The sequence below is a fragment of the Myodes glareolus genome, chromosome 4, assembly GCF_982192425.1.
Source record: "Myodes glareolus chromosome 4, mMyoGla1.1, whole genome shotgun sequence".
NCBI classification, from domain to species: Eukaryota; Metazoa; Chordata; class Mammalia; order Rodentia; family Cricetidae; genus Myodes; species Myodes glareolus.
This window is the reverse complement of record NC_142029.1, coordinates 107,530,474-107,546,470: the sequence shown is the minus strand read 5'-3', so window position 1 is coordinate 107,546,470 and position 15,997 is coordinate 107,530,474. Positions and strand designations below refer to the sequence as shown.

The following is a 15,997-nucleotide window of genomic DNA, read 5'->3' as shown; positions in this document are numbered from 1 at the left end:
AAGGAAAGAAAGAGCATGAAGTTGTAAGAGTAGGGAGGTGGGAAGGACCTGAAAGGAGCTGGAGGAGATAAACACATGATCAAAATAAAACACACAGAAATTTAAATAAAAATGATACAGTTAAAAATGTGAATGTAAATGGATGAAGTAGAAAACAATTATTATGCATGAAGTAACCTGGAGTAAGACAAAAGAAGTCTTACATTTTCTATCATTTGTAGATGTTGACTTTGAATCTTTACATGTATGTATTCTATTTGACAGGATATGGTGAAATTAAGGGGGGAAAGGGAAAAAGAAAATTGGAAGGACAAGATAAGGAAGGAGGTACCTAGTCAAATGAGTAGGAAGAAGGGGGAATACAGAGAAGAATAATGAACACTAAGGACATTACAAATTGTCAAGCAGAACTCTAATACTAAAGAAGCTTCCTAAAGTATATGCATGCACACATATAAGGAGTTTAAATGGAGGTGTTATATAATGGGGCAGGAATGCCCTACTAGACACCACTGGATGACAAATAAAAGTCCAGCACTAGGAACAGATTATTCCTTTTGAAGCTATTGACAAGTGATATACCAGTGATTTACAAACAGTACTGGCTATTGCCATTGCATTTGGTTACCCTGCAGAGCTTATTGGTTAGATTTGTATTGCTGAAGATACCGGGTACTTGAGCCATAGCACATGGACAGATAAACTGGGACTCAGCTAGAAGTTTCATCCCTTCTGTCTGGCTTTCAGAGTGCTGGAAGGTGCTATGCATGCTACTGGAGGAGGAAAGCTATCACCAATCTTGCTCAACTGCTAACGCTTTGAATTACAACGATGACTGGTCTGGTAACACATGTTCATTGATGCAATAGCAACACAAATTTCTGGTATAATATTCAAAGAGAACTAATATAAATTAGAAAAGATACAAGAGAGAAGGCATTTTTTTAAAAAAAACCACTTAAATAGTCATCCAAATTTGTAGCTTGATAATTAAGTTCCTGATGGGGATACTTCTTTTTAGGGGACATAAAGTATACTGTAGTAATCTAAACTAAGCCCCATAATTCTGTGAGCTACACCTTTACAAAACGTTTATCCAATTGCAAAAAAATATGGAAATTCAGAAACCCAACATTAGAGCAGAAGAGACCAATGGTTCTGCATCTTGCTTCCATTCAGACCTTGGCTTCTCTGAAGAGATTGGTTTGTATTTGGGTGAATTCTTCATTGAAAATGAGGAGAAAAAATATGGACCAAGACCTAGGTAGGGCTAAATTGGTACTTACTTGTGTAAGGTTCTTCTAGACCAGGTTTATTATAACCTAGAAAATAGGAGTCATGTCAGAGGAATGAAAAACAGAGGAAGGAAGAACAAAGAAAAGGATTCATATGAAAATAACACCCATATTTCTTTGACAGGATCTACGTGTGTGCTTCTTGGATTCTTGAAACAAAGTACTAAGAATATAGAATGAACTGGTGTAGACAGTACTATTAATAATATTGAGAGAGGTAAGAAAAATAAAGGATGCCTGGGACATTCCATAGCAAACCACAGAGAACACTCACCATCGACATATAGACTGTCCTTGTCCAGTGAGTAGTTACCCAGCTGGGTGATTCCCTGAGTTAGATTTCTCAGTTCTGTGTACAGTTCTTTGATGTCCATCCCAGGATGTGCAGGGTCTTGGTAGTAGGCACAGATGGCATCCACACCAGTGGCTGTTCCATTCTTCTTAGGCCTGGAAAGAGAGGAGTGTGGAGCCTTTAGAAAAGTCATAGTGTAGATGAGAACCAGAAGGAAGGAGGAGGAATGAGAATGGTAGCACTGAGCAGTGTTCATTCCTTGCAAAGGGACAGAAAGGAGACTCACCTGAGGGAATCCAGTCTGCAACTGGAGTTGAGAGAGCCATTCTGGAACACGTGTCCTAGCTGTGGGTGGGGAAGGAGAAGGGAAATGAAAACAGGTATTGGACAAAGGGGTTTATGGGCTCAATCTCCTCCAGGCTGCAGGGATAAGATTCTCACCAGGTACTGGAGGAAAGTCTCAGTTTTGTTGAACAGAACTGAGCCATTGCTCATATTTGATGAATATGGAAGGTTGGTTATGGTGAAGTTGATTGTGAGGGTTTTTAGATGGTGCTCTATAGCTGCAGGAAGAGAAGAGATTCAACTGAGAATGTGCTTGATGCCAGAGTAAAATCCTGTTCTCACTAGTTTGGCTCCTCTTTCATTCTCCTACCGCATCTCAACATGTCCAATCAGGTCAGAACCTACACAACTTTTTAACCCAACAGCACACCATTTGCCTTCTCTTAACATTCCTCACATTAATTCTGTCTTGATTCTAGCACAGGTCTTAATTTATGAAAGCACACACTTCCTCCAAACTCATTGGATACAATGTCTAAAGATCTTCTTTATCTGGATCACTAGGAGCATCTTTCTGAAAAGAAAACTGCCACTGGCATGATCTATAGTGCATATCCACCTATGGTTTCATGTGTACTTTCAGTGTCAGGGTTGCAATTGAAGATTTGACACCTGTGGTGACTAATATTCATCGCCAATTAGTCACACATATGAATAAGAATTGAAGAATTGTTTCCATAAGATTGACCGGTGCACATATTTGCAAGTCATATAGAACATTTTCTTGATTGCTATTTTATGTAGGTGATCCAGTTCACTACAAGCAACACCAGTATCAGGCATTTAGTCTCATAATGAACCTGAAAGGTAGCTGACATGAGACTGAATTCAAGTCACTAAGCAGTGTTACCCCATGGTTTGCTTTAGGTCATTGCTCGTGTTTCTTGCTTTTTATTTTTAGTTGGTTTCCATTAAGTGCAGACTGTAACATGGACTTGTAAGTTGAAATAACTCATACTTTCTCAAGTTGATTTAGACTATAACACCTATCACAGCAAAAGAATACAACCTGCAATTGCACTCAACTCATCTTCTGCTGATTTCCATTCTCATTTATACATCCATCTTGAGTCTACCACTATGATCCAGTAGGTGCTAAGGAGGACATATATAGGCGGCATTGCATGTTAAACATTATTATTCACAGAAATCAAATTTCTCCCATTTACTCTGTTTTTGCTGGTCACTGAGCCCTCTTATTGAAATCCTCACTTTCAGGAACATTCTATGCTTCAATTATCTGAATCACATGCACTCATCTGGAGGGAGTCACTTCAGGAGGAATTTTCCCCAGAAAGTCTTCCCCTATTTGTCTATTTGCCTCACATGTCATTTGGCTGCATGTGGGCAAGTACCTGGCTTGATTGTTAGTGTGATCTTTGAGCATATGGAGATGACCCTGACACTAGCATCTTTACATTATGGTTTCCTAGCTCTATTAAGAAAGCAGGGATGGAAGTTTGAGGTAGGGGATCTAATCAAAGGCAGGTAATGGGATCCTGAGATACCTGTGGCAGGTTCTGGCTGCAGAGATGCGGATGGAGAAGGTAGGGTAGTGGTGGCTGGCTCAGGAGCTGTGGAAAGGATTGTGATTGATGAAATTCTCATTTCCAAGAACATTTCATGCTTCATTTATCTGGATTGTTCTTATTCATCCTAGAGATTCAGGTCAGGAGGAATTTTCCTCAGAAAACCTTCCCTTTCTAAATACAACAGGCTGTCCATAGTTAGAGAAACTTTCCTAGCTATGATTAGAGGCAGAACAACCATTCCCAGAGGAACCATGAACTAAACTGAAGAGTGATTGTGTGTGGAGAAGTGAATTATACTATGACTAGAATTAACTCAAGATATTGAGATAAGAAATCAGCATAAAGGATGAGCAAAGAACACAGATGAATTAGGAAAACAGAGGGAGTCACGACTATATGAACAAGGGGGCATCAAGATCATGATGGGGAAATCCATAAAGATTGCTGACCTGAGCTCATGTGAAGTCACAGACTTCAGACCCACAGTGGGGAACCTGCATGGGAACTGAACTAGGACCATTACAAGCAGGTGTGACAGCTGTGTAGCTTTGTGTGTTTGAGAGGCTTCTGGTAGGGGAACCAGGATCTCTCTTGGGGGCATGAACTGGCTTTTTGGAGACTATTTCTTATGGTGGGATGTTTTGCTCAGTCTTGATGATAGTGGAAGGGCCTTGGTCCCTCAACTTAATGTGCTAGGCTTTGTTGACTCTCCATGGGAGACCTTACCTTTTTAGAGGAGTGGATGGGGGATGGATTAGGAGGGACATGGCAGGAGCAGGAGGAATGGAGGGAGGGGGAACTGTGGTTACAATGTAAAATGAATAAAAAATTTAATTAAAAATTTTCAAAAATATCTAAAGGATAAATGGATGGATAGTCAGAAGAATATATAAAAGGAGGGCCAAAATATTCCATAATTCAAAAGGATATCAAATCAAAGATATCTTTTAGAGATACAAAAAAGGAGAGAAGAAAGGACAACAAAGTGAATGAACTTGAGATGTAAAAAAGTATGAGAGTGTGTTTATGTGTGTGTGTCTTGATTGATGACTGGGCAGATTATACCATAATTATATGGAAGAGTAGATGAGTATTGAATAGATGGGTAGGTGGATGGATGAATAGGTGATGTGGGATTTCCCTGTATGCTGTGAACACCATTGGTTAATAAAGAAACTATCTTGTGCCTGTGCAAGGAATATATGTAGGCCAGAAAAACTAAACTGAATGCTGGGAGAAAGAAGGATGGAGTCAGAAGGAGCCATGTAGCCCCACCAAAGACAGACGCTGGAACTATAGCTGGTAAGTTGCAGCCACGTGGCAATATATAGATTAATAGAAGTGGGTTAAATTAATATGTAAGAGTTAGCCAATAAGAAGCTAAAATTAATGGGCCAAGCAGTGATTTGAATAATATAGTTTCTGTGTGATCATTTCAGGGCTGAGTAGCCAGGAACCAACAAGTGGCCTCCATCAACATGTAGATAGGTACTGCATGCATGGATACATGAGTGGATTGGTATGTGAATTCACTGAAAGCCAAATGGAGAACACAGCTGTGTAAACAGCTAAATGGACAGAAATATACATAGGTAGCAGCTGACAGAAGAGTGGGTGATCACACAGGTTGTTAGTACATGGATATATGGGCAGGGATGTGGCTAATAGAAGGCAAGGTGAACGTGTGTATGAATGTATGAAGAAAAAAGAAGAAATAAAGCATAAAATAGAAACTGGGGGTTAGTATAGGCTTATCAAAGAATGTGAATGAGTGAATGAGCACAATCATGCATAAAGGAAGGAGAGAGAAGAAACAAAGGAAATCTAGATGAATAGGTAGGAGGATGGATGGATGGATGAATAGATGAATTGATGTAAACATGATATGAGTTGAGGAATAGTTGGAAAATGGAAGAATGGGAGCTGGAAAGATAATGGATAAATAGGCCACTGAACACCCAAAACTCTACTCCAAAGGATTAAACAACTTTTAAATAAGTCCTTGCACCCTGATGTAGTTGAGGAGAAAATGGGGATACACTTGAACTTATCGGCACAAGAAAGGATTTGAGAGACAGAACCTGGAGAGCAACGTCTTAAAGACTAACAATGAATACACATTTGATTCACATGTCCAAGTGAATCAAAAGCTTCTCTAGAGAAAAAGATAGCACTGAGCAAAGTGGCTTCCTAAAGAATGGCAAAAATCTTTATCAGCTAAATATCTGACAGAGGGTTAGTGTCAAGAATATAAAAATAAATTAAAAAATTAACCACCAAGGAAACAACCCAATAAAAATTGTGGCATGGCTGTGATAATTCTCAGAAAATTAAATACAAACTGTAGAGAAACATTTTTGAAAACATGTTCAACATACGTATGTATCAGGGAAATAAAATTTAAACTTCTATAATATTTCATCTTACGCTTATTAGAATGGCTAAAATAAAAAATAAACAGCAAAAAATGAAACAAATAACAAATGCTGGCATGGATGCAGAGAAACAGGAACAATTACTCGCTTCTCATGGGGGCATGATCACTACAGAAATAAGTGTGGAGGTTCTTAAGTTGCTGGAAATAGATCTACTATAAGATCCAGTGTTACCACTCTTGGGCATATATACTAAGAAGTCTACATGCTACTATCGAGAAACATGCAAGTCCATGTTTATTGCTGCTCTATTCAAATTTGTCACAGTCTCTGTAAGTTCATCTGTTGTATCTGGAAGATACTATATCCTTGGAGTCTTCTACAATGTACAATGTGCAAAAGCTGTACAAGTTCAAATCAGAAAAAACACAGCACTGAGAAAGGGAAGTGAACACAAAGTTCTACTCCTAGTCAAGAAGCTATTTGCAATGTACACTTGCTAGGAAAGGAAAAATTAATTTTCCCTTACGGAGTGTCACTGGGTGTATCAAACACACACAAGGCAGGACTCATGCACAAAAATAGTTGGAGAACAGAAAATGGACACCTTAGTTTCTTCAGTTATTAATTTGGTATGAGATTTAGGAAGCTTCTAAACTATTAGAGTTCTGTCTGAGATTTTGTTTTATTTTCTTTCATTTTGAAATTTTGTATTCTTGTATGTGTGTTTGAATTTTTACTTTTGTCTTTTGGGGACTTGGGGGAGAGAGAGAAAAACAAAGAGAGGGAAGAAAGGGGAAAAGCATGAAGTTGTGCAAGTAGGGAAGTGGGAAGGACCTGAAAGGACTCTGGGAAGAGAAAAACATGATTAAAATAAATCACGTAAAAATTAAATAAAAATGGTATAGCTAAGAAATGAGAAGGCAAAGGGATGGAGCTGAATACAATCATTTGGGTGAAGTAACCTGGAGCAAGAGAGAAGTCATACCTTTTTTATTATTTGTAGATGTTGACTTTGAATCTTTAGATTTGTGTGTTTCATTTGATAGGATATGGTGATTTAAAAATGGTTGATAGGAAATAACAGAATGTGAAGGGTAAAATAGAGAAGAAATTAGGATGACCATGTAGAGAGGGAATTCAGGGAGGGATAATTAGTACTGAGAGCATTCCAAAGAGTCAGACAGAACTCTAATAGCATAGAAGCTTCCTAAAGTATATGTATGCACACATATAAGGAGTCTAAATGGAGCTGCTATATAATGGGGCAGTAATGCCTCACTAGACACCACTGGACGACAAATAAAAGTCCAGCACTAGGAACAGATTATTCCTTTTGGAGCTATTGACAAGTGATATACCAGTGATTTACAAACAGTACTGGCTGTTGCCATTGCAATTGGTTACCCTCCAGAACTTTTTGATTAGATTTGTATTACTGAAGATACTGGGTACTTGAGCCATAGCACATGGACAGATGAACAGGCACTCAGCTGGAAGTTTCTTCCCTTTTGGCTGACTTTCAGAGTGCTGGAAGGTGCTATGCATGCTACTGGAGGAGGAAAGCTATCACCAATCCTGTTCAACTGCTAACGCTTTGAATTACAACGATGACTGGTCTGGTAACATATGCTCATTGATGCAATAGCAACACAAATTCCTGGTATAATAGTTAAAGAGAACTAATATAAATTGGAAAAGATACAAGAGAGAAGGCAATTTTAGAAATACACCTAATTAGTCATCTGAGTTTGTAGACTGATAACGATAATGTCCCCTGGTTGGAACTTCCTTGTAGGAAACACACATTACACAGTAACTCCCTCAACTAAAGTCCATTAATTCTGAATGGTACAATTTGAGAAATATTTTTATCCAATGCTGCAGGAGCTCCTTCTGCTCCTTTAGCCAATAACTACTGAGATTCCAGCCCACTAGGGTGTGGTCTCTTTCCCTTTAAAAAGCAGCTGCAGCCCTTCACTTGTTCTCTTGCTCCAGTGACCAGACTCCTTTCCTGACTGTCGTTTAGGACAGTGTTCTGTACGTTTTTCGCCTCAAATAAATAACTCTTTGAATCTAAACTGGTGTGGGATTGTTTTGTGCATTAATCCAACCAAGAAGAATATGGAAAATTCAGAAACCCAACTTCAGAGCTGCAGTTTCAAGAAGAGACCAATTGCTTCCATTGAGACCTCGGTCTCTCTGAACAGCCTGGTTTGTATTTGGATCAGCTTTCCTTTGGAAATGAGGAGAAAAGTGTGGACCAAGATGTAGGTTGGGCTAAATCGATACATACTTGTAGGAGGTTCTTCTGGACCAGGTTTATTATAACCTAGAAAATACAAGACATGTTAGAGGAGGGAAGAGCAAGGGAAAGGATTCTGCATGCTTTGCCTGTATGGTACCAAACCATACCTAAAAAGATTAGTGAACATCTATTCATGTTATAAGATCTGACAAATCATAATGGAGAAGGATTTCTGGGTATTTCAACTATACCCATCTCTATGTCCCCAATAGGTCTTCTAAAACATATTTCACACCTTACTTCCACAACAATATGCCTCAATACACACCATTATTTCTTTATTCTGCCACTAGATATCCATCCAGAATATCCTTATTGACCATTTACTATGAGTTGTATTCCATTTTCATTTGAAGTATATTACATGAATAGACAATGATTAAAAAAATACAATGTGTGTGTTCCCACTACAGCTCACATTAAGAAACAATACAGATGAGAGTTATTTGTTCTTTGCATCATGAATTAAAGTATGGTTTATAGTAAATTCTTATTGGAAATGAAAACAGGGTGAAAAACATATACAAATCCTTGCAATGGTTTAGTGATTGGATATAAAATGCAGAATGACAAAATTTCAATCAGTCAAAACTCAGTGTAGGAAAGGCACATGCCTTTTCAGTTCTGTGCTTTGTTTGCTTTCTTTGTTAAATCCAGAGTAATGTAGATACATTATATCTCCTTGCCCATGTCATAGGGTATTATTATTAAAATGGCTTGACAATTGACAAGACATAAACTCATTGAACTGACAAGTCTCTGAACATTTCTGCAAGAAATTTTCTATATCTAGTTACTTAGAGTGGACAAATCAAGTGTAAATAAATGTGGATATCATAAACTTTGGGACTCATTTTTGGAAGTGGAAACAACAAGGAGTAGAGAAGAAGCTCAGCAAACATACTCATTTCCTTCTGCTTCTTGACTTTGTACACAATATGGCCATAAACCAATACCTCCTTGTTCAACTATTTGTATGTGCTCCATGAATTCTGGAAAAGAGGTGCTATGAACTTAAAATAAACTGGTCGAAACAGTGTTATCAATATAATTGATAGAGGTAGAAAAAATAACAGATGAATAGGGACATTACACAGCAGCCACATATCATGCTCACCATTCACATGCAAACTTCCTTTGTCCAATGTATAGTTGCCCAGCTGGGTTATTCCATGGGTAAGATTGCTCAGCTCTGAGTAAAATCCATGGGTGTCCAACACAGGATGTGCAAGGTCATGCAAGTATGTGCAGATGACTTCTACACCAGTGGCAGTTCCATTCTTCTCAGGCCTAGATCAAGAGGAGCAGAGACATTAGAAAGTTGTAATGTAGACAGGAATAAGAAGGAGGGCAAGCAATAAGAGAGACAACAGTAATAGTTTTTTGGCAAGTGCACACCTGAGAGAATCCAGTCTGCAACTTGAGTTGAAAGAACCATTACGGAGCAATGGTTCCATCTAGGGAGAAAAACAAAGAAAATAATGAAAATAAAATTTGGATACAGTTGGTAGATGTGATTTATACAAGCAGAAGGTACTGGAATGAGGGTCTCACCAGATTCTTTAGGAGGGTCTCAGTGGAGTTGAACACAGCTGAGCCATTGTTCATATTTGCTGAATATGGGAGGTTGGAGATAGTGAAGCTGACTGAGACAGTTTTCAAGTGGTGCCCCACAGCTGGAAGAGATGAGAAGAGATTTTACCTGTGAGCACACTGGAATACAATATTCATCAAGTCATATCTCCTTTTGCTTCTCATCTACCAACATACCCAGCCTACCTACAACCTGAATATCTCATTTCTATGACACATCCCACTAACCTTTCTGAATGTTCCTAACATACTTTGTGTGTACTTTCCTATCAAAACAGTATCTTCTCTTATTCACATGATCACTCTATCAGACTCACAGGATATACTGTGAATATCTAAGGGAATTTTTCTACACTGATCTTTAGAGGAGTATTCTGAAAAGAAAGTCTCACTGGGACTGTCCTGTTACTTCTACAACTCATAGATCTTTGAGCAGTTTCAGTGTTCAGTTTGAGTGTTTTGATTTGTCTTTCAAGGCCCTTCCCAATCTGGTTTCTAATGACCTTTTAGCTTTGGTTATCATAAATCTGGACCTATCATCTTGTCTTTACTGGCTCTGGATTAGAAATGCAAAGGCTATATTGGGAGATGAACTTTATGCTCCATAGATGCCAAATTCCTTGCATTTATCCCAGTGTTCTGTGTTTTTCTAGGTCAAACAGCCCTTGTTGTTGATATCATTTAAGTTATGTAGACCACTCCTAGTCAGTATGAGAGATTCAAATCAGGATGAACTGTCTTTAGACAGTCCTTTACTCTTCATATCATGTGAGATGCATGCCCAAGCCAAATTCCTCACCGCAGTGCAGTTGTCTGTATACCTTGCAATCCCAGTGGTTGTGTGAGGCTTGGCAATTGATTGAATTGCTACTATAGTCTTTGTGTCTGATGATGGCTATGGAACTAGGTTCTTCATATCCTTCCATTTAGATCTTATATACAAATCAGAACTGTGGGACAAAGATCTTATAAAAATAGAAACAGGTTCTCTGATACCTGTGGTGGTTTCTGTTTGCACAGGTATTGTTGGAGAAGGCGGCATGGTAGTGGCTGATTTAGGATCTGTGGAAAGGGATGAGAAAATCCCCACGTATTTAGAGAAGCCCATGCAGCAGTAGTTCAAGGCAGAGCAACCATTTGTATGTAGATAACACTCAAAAGGGATCAAAAGAACAAATGGATGATAATGTTGAAAAAGCCTGTGAAAAAAATTCTCAGATAGTGAGAGTGGTTGGCCAGAGAAAGGTGGGCAGTAATTGAACTGTTAAATAGTTAAGTAGAAAGAAGAAAGGATAGTTGAAGGGTCAACCCAAAATTTAATAATAATAATAAATATTTGGAGAAATAAAAGGAAGGAAAGAGGGAACAGATAACATGTAAGTAAAAAGGCATGATGAATAGTGGGAAAGTTTACAAACTGACAGATTTGTGTTAGGATAAGTGTATGTATGTGCTGGGGTAAGTATATTCATGGGGCTGGAGAGATGGCTCACTGGTTAAGAGCACTGCCTGCTCTTCCAAAGGTCCTGAGTTCAATTCCCAGCAACCACATGGTGGTTCGCAACCATCTAATCTGGTGCCCCACTAAGGAAGAGACCTAGTCAGTTATTCTCATTAACTTAGATCATGAAACCCAATATGAACAAGTTCAATAGAACTGTCATGTGCAGGAATGCCCATGCAAGTTTCAGCATTGCCAGGGCATAAATTTCATTCATTTTCATTCATTCATCCAAGTATATGCATGAGTAGGTAGCTGAATAGGTGGATGGATATTGGTTGATGGGCAGGATGGTAAATGGGTGGATGGATGGGTTGATAACTGGATAAATGAATGATGGATGGATGGATGGATGAGTGAAGAGGTGATGAATGGATGGATTCATGTACATATGGGTATACAGATGTACAAACAAAAGAAAGAGAAAAGGAATGGATCATAAGTACACATACAGATGAGAAAATGTAAATAGGTAGTTAAACGAATTGACAGATATCTAGGTACTGAATACGTGGGTGGGTGGTTGTACGGTGGGTGGGTAAATGTGTGGATAGGTACGCAGGGGGATAATGGATGGATGACTGTGTAGAAGTGTGTGGTGTATGTGTGTATATATGTGTGTGTAAGATGTAAAAGAGGTAAAAATAAAAGTTAGCAAATAGAGAGAAATATGATTGCATGGATAAATAGTGGATGGACGAAAGTCTAGAAGGATAATTAGAGAAGGAATGATAAAAAAGAAATGAAGAAACATAGTATAATGGGAAAGAGAATGTTGGATGGATGGGTGGGTGAATGGATGAATAGATGACTGAAAATGTAGTTCTGGATGAACAATAACTAGCAAATGAGAGAATGGAGAGCTAGAAAGGTATATGAGTGCGATACTGAATGAGTGGGCTATTTTATAAAACACTTTAGTAGACATCAAAATGTGTTACTTAGCTCTACTACATACTCAGTAGCATTTGTTTTAGGTAACATAAACTAGTCTCTGAATTAATTCAGCTTAACAACACCATATGAAATAATTGTTCAGTTTTTTTTCTTCTGACTTGGAGGATTGAGGAAAATTCAGAAATTCAGCACCAGGGCTTCAGATCCAAAAAGAGAGCACTAACCCTCTTTCCACTGAGTCTCTGGCCCCTTTTCAGAGACTAGCTTGTGTTTAGGACAAGCTTCCTTTAGAAATAAGGAGAAAAGCATGGACCAAGACCTAGGTCAGGCTAAACTGATACGTACTTGTTGTTGATTCTTCTGTACCAGTTCCACTGTAACCTGGAAAAGCAAAAAAAAAAAAATGTAAGGAGAATGTGTTGCACATTCTTAGCACCATGCATTGGTTCATGTTGTACAATATAGATGTGTATCACTTTATACACTAATTGAGCATCTGTTGAAGTTCTACGAGCTGACTTGATTGGCATTAGGAAGAATGTCTTGGTGTTTCAACTCATCTAACTCTTCCCTACTTAATCCCAAATATACTCCCCTAAATTATGTCTCTATGCCTTACTTCTGGTATCACTCAACATATTTACATGCATCAACTTATACCATTATACTTTCCTCTCTCTCTCTCTCTCTCTCTCTCTCTCTCTCTCTCTCTATATATATATATATATATATATATATATATATATATATATATATACACCCATTCATCCCACACATATTTATTGGGAAGGTATCACGTGTGGTACTGCATTTCTGCTTGAAGAATGTAGAACTGAACTAAAAACTCCATGCTCCACTGGGACAAAGTATGCATGTAATTTACTTGTTCTTAGTGTCAACCATGTCTGTATTATAATGAATATTTGAAAAATATTCTAAGTGAAAAATGCAATGATTAATTTAAATTGTGTAAATTATAAGAGAAAAGATCTTATACAAGTCCTTGCAACAGCCAAGTTAAAGGACTAGGTTTAAATTGAAACTTTAGAATTCATATCCAGACAAATTTATGTTACAGTGGGCAAATCAATTTACCTACATGTGCTTTAGTTTCTCTCTGTCCTAAAATGAGGATAACTTGTATGAACATCAATCATGGTAATTAGTGGTGAATACTGATTGTGAACTGGCAAGAGTGAATAGCTGTGAATTGAATGAATGGATAGATGATGAGTGGATGGACACATGGACATACGGCTAGACAGATGCGCAAACAAAAGCAAGAGCAAAGGAATGGAGGATAAACAAGAATCACCAAGACAAAGGTCTGGGCATTCTGTGATAGGGGGATTGAGATTAGTTTAAACGAGGCACATAGTTCCACCTTAATTCTGTGTAGTTCTCACCATCTTATGGACAAGATCCCTAAACTATAAGAGAAATAGAAAGGGAGATGAGGGCCAGTCTTTACATCCATACTTTTCCTGACTTGGGACACAGCTGTATCTACTTTCCTGAAATGTTATTTATGTGTGCTCCTTAAATTTTTGAAAGAGAATCTAAGAACATGGAGGCCACTGATCTTGACAGGTATCCCCGACTTTGAAAAGGCTAGGGAAATAAAAAATGGCTGAAGACATCCCCTTGGAAAACACAGACCACGCTCACCATTCACATAGAGACTATCTTTGTCCAACGTGTAGTTGCCCAGCTGAGTGACTCCATGGGTCAGATGGCTCATCTCTGAATATATTTCTTGTATCTGCAGCCCAGGATGCACAGAATCATGTTGGTACGAGCAAATGACCATTACACTAGTGTAATTTTGATTCTTCTCAGGCCTGAAAAGAGATGTGGAAACTCTGGAGATACCCTCATGTGGCCGAGAGTCCCAGGGAAGGAAGAAACAGCAGAAGGGTCATTAGGTACAGTCATTCCTGGAAAATGACAAGGAAGTGGACTCACCTGAGAGAGGTCAGTCTGCAGCTTGCGTTGAAGGAGATATTCTGGAACAAGGGTGTTAGCTATAGAGGAAAGAAAAAAGAAAAGAGTTGTATGCAGGATGTTCAGGAACTTTGTCTTACAAGCCATTTCCGGGATGAGGGTCTCACCAAGAATTGTAGAATACTCTCAGTGGAGTTGAACTTGGCTGAGCTATAGTTCATGTCTTCTGAATAAGGAAGATTAGAGATGGTGAAATTGAGTATGACAATCTTCAGATGATGCTCCACAGCTGTGGGAAGATAGGAAGAGAGGTCCCTATAACTGAGAGGTTGAAGACACTACATTAGGTTCCTATACTCACCAAGTTATATATCCCCATATACTACCACCTGTAACTGCACAATCCAAGTCAGAGCAGAGCATCTCATCCCCGTGTCACACCAATTCCCTACTGTGAATGTTCTTCATGTGTGCTATCTCCTTTGCCATATAGATCAGTTCTTATCTTCTCATATCCAGTATATTACAATGCAAGATTCACTGTGTTTCCCAGCTAAGTGGATTTTTCTATGATGACCAGAAGGAAAGCATTTCTGAAAGGAAAAATTCATTATGACACCTTCAGTGCTCTAACCCCCTTCGGCTCCCTTTGGAGTTTCAGTGTCAAGTTCTTGTTTCTTGGTTTGACACTCAAGATTCCTTTAATGTGGTTTCTTATGATTCCTAGATTCAGTTACTTATCAGTTCTGTGCCTAACACTATGGCCTTGTGGATCCTGGAGTGGACATGGAGAGTCATCACTGAAAGCTGAGCTTCATGCTTCAAGAAAATCAAACTCCTCAGTGTCTCCATTCACTTGCTCTTGATGGCCCCTGAGTTCACACCATTGGAATCTTCCTTCACATCAACAAATAACAGTTCAGGTGGAGCTTTTTCTAGAAGGACCCCACCCACTTGTATTGTGTCATGTGCCTCTCACTTCACAAGAATCACTCACTGTATTGTCATGGTCTATTCATCTCAGTAGCCTGGTAGCTGCAGGAGGAGCAGGCATCTAATTGAAATGCTGGTCTAATATCTGTTATTGTAATAATGATACTGGCATTGGATCTTCACACCATGGCTTTCCAGGTCTCATGTAATTCAGGACATGGAAATGTGGGACAGGGCTGTCCATCAAGTGTAGGAAAAGGCTTCCCCAAATACCTGTGGTGGATTCAGGCTGTACAGATGTCAATGTAAAAGGCAGGATGGTGGTGCTTGGCTCAGGAGCTGTAGAAAAGGCTTTATCAATAGTGAACATAGCCCCCCATACAGTCAATGAAGATATTCTAGAAGTGGTTCATGCCAGAGCAATCATTCATAAGTGGACCATAAACAAGAGTGATTATGTGAGTGTAGGGGCAGCTAAGTCTCCAAATGAAATTTATTCAAGGCAATGAAAATTATGAGCAATTTATCAATGTGAAGAAAAATAAGGAAGTGATAAATTGATGATAAATGGTCCAAAATGTGTTTCAAGAGGAATAAAAATTTGAGAAATGAGAGATAAGGAGCTCAGAACAAATATACAAATGAATATGATTGTTGGATGACTGAACAGGTGAATGAACTGGTGCTTAGATGGGTAAGTGGGTGCATGGATGGATGGAGAGATTGACTTAAGGATGAAGTGGGTGAATGATTGAGTGTGGGTGAATGAATTGACATATGGGTGCACGGATGCATGAATGAATGTTTGGGTAGACTTATAGGAGAAAGAACAAAGGAGAAAATTCAAGTAAATGAACTAAAAAATAAACAGGTGGATATAAAATGAAAGTGGGAAAATACTCTTCACTAGGGAAGAGCACACCAATTGGCTATCCAATATCAAATAATTAGTCCTGAAAATATAGATACAAGCAACATCATA

At 38.6% G+C, this 15,997-nt stretch overlaps 1 protein-coding gene across 1 annotated transcript in view; it reads right to left on the bottom strand.

The window, feature by feature from the left end:
• Muc16 (mucin 16, cell surface associated) overlaps window positions 1-15,997 on the bottom strand; it is a 159,861-nt gene that overhangs the window by 26,474 nt on the left and 117,390 nt on the right. Inside the window, exons 61-75 of the mRNA XM_087905954.1 lie at window positions 15,289-15,354; window positions 14,250-14,371; window positions 14,104-14,162; window positions 13,807-13,979; window positions 12,484-12,519; window positions 10,737-10,802; window positions 9,702-9,823; window positions 9,546-9,604; window positions 9,265-9,437; window positions 8,136-8,171; window positions 3,441-3,506; window positions 2,029-2,150; window positions 1,874-1,932; window positions 1,570-1,742; window positions 1,287-1,322 (exon numbers count right to left, since the gene is read on the bottom strand). Coding sequence (XP_087762080.1) covers window positions 1,287-1,322; window positions 1,570-1,742; window positions 1,874-1,932; window positions 2,029-2,150; window positions 3,441-3,506; window positions 8,136-8,171; window positions 9,265-9,437; window positions 9,546-9,604; window positions 9,702-9,823; window positions 10,737-10,802; window positions 12,484-12,519; window positions 13,807-13,979; window positions 14,104-14,162; window positions 14,250-14,371; window positions 15,289-15,354 — 1,368 coding nt within the window. The remainder of the gene's footprint in view (window positions 1-1,286; window positions 1,323-1,569; window positions 1,743-1,873; window positions 1,933-2,028; window positions 2,151-3,440; window positions 3,507-8,135; window positions 8,172-9,264; window positions 9,438-9,545; window positions 9,605-9,701; window positions 9,824-10,736; window positions 10,803-12,483; window positions 12,520-13,806; window positions 13,980-14,103; window positions 14,163-14,249; window positions 14,372-15,288; window positions 15,355-15,997) is intronic.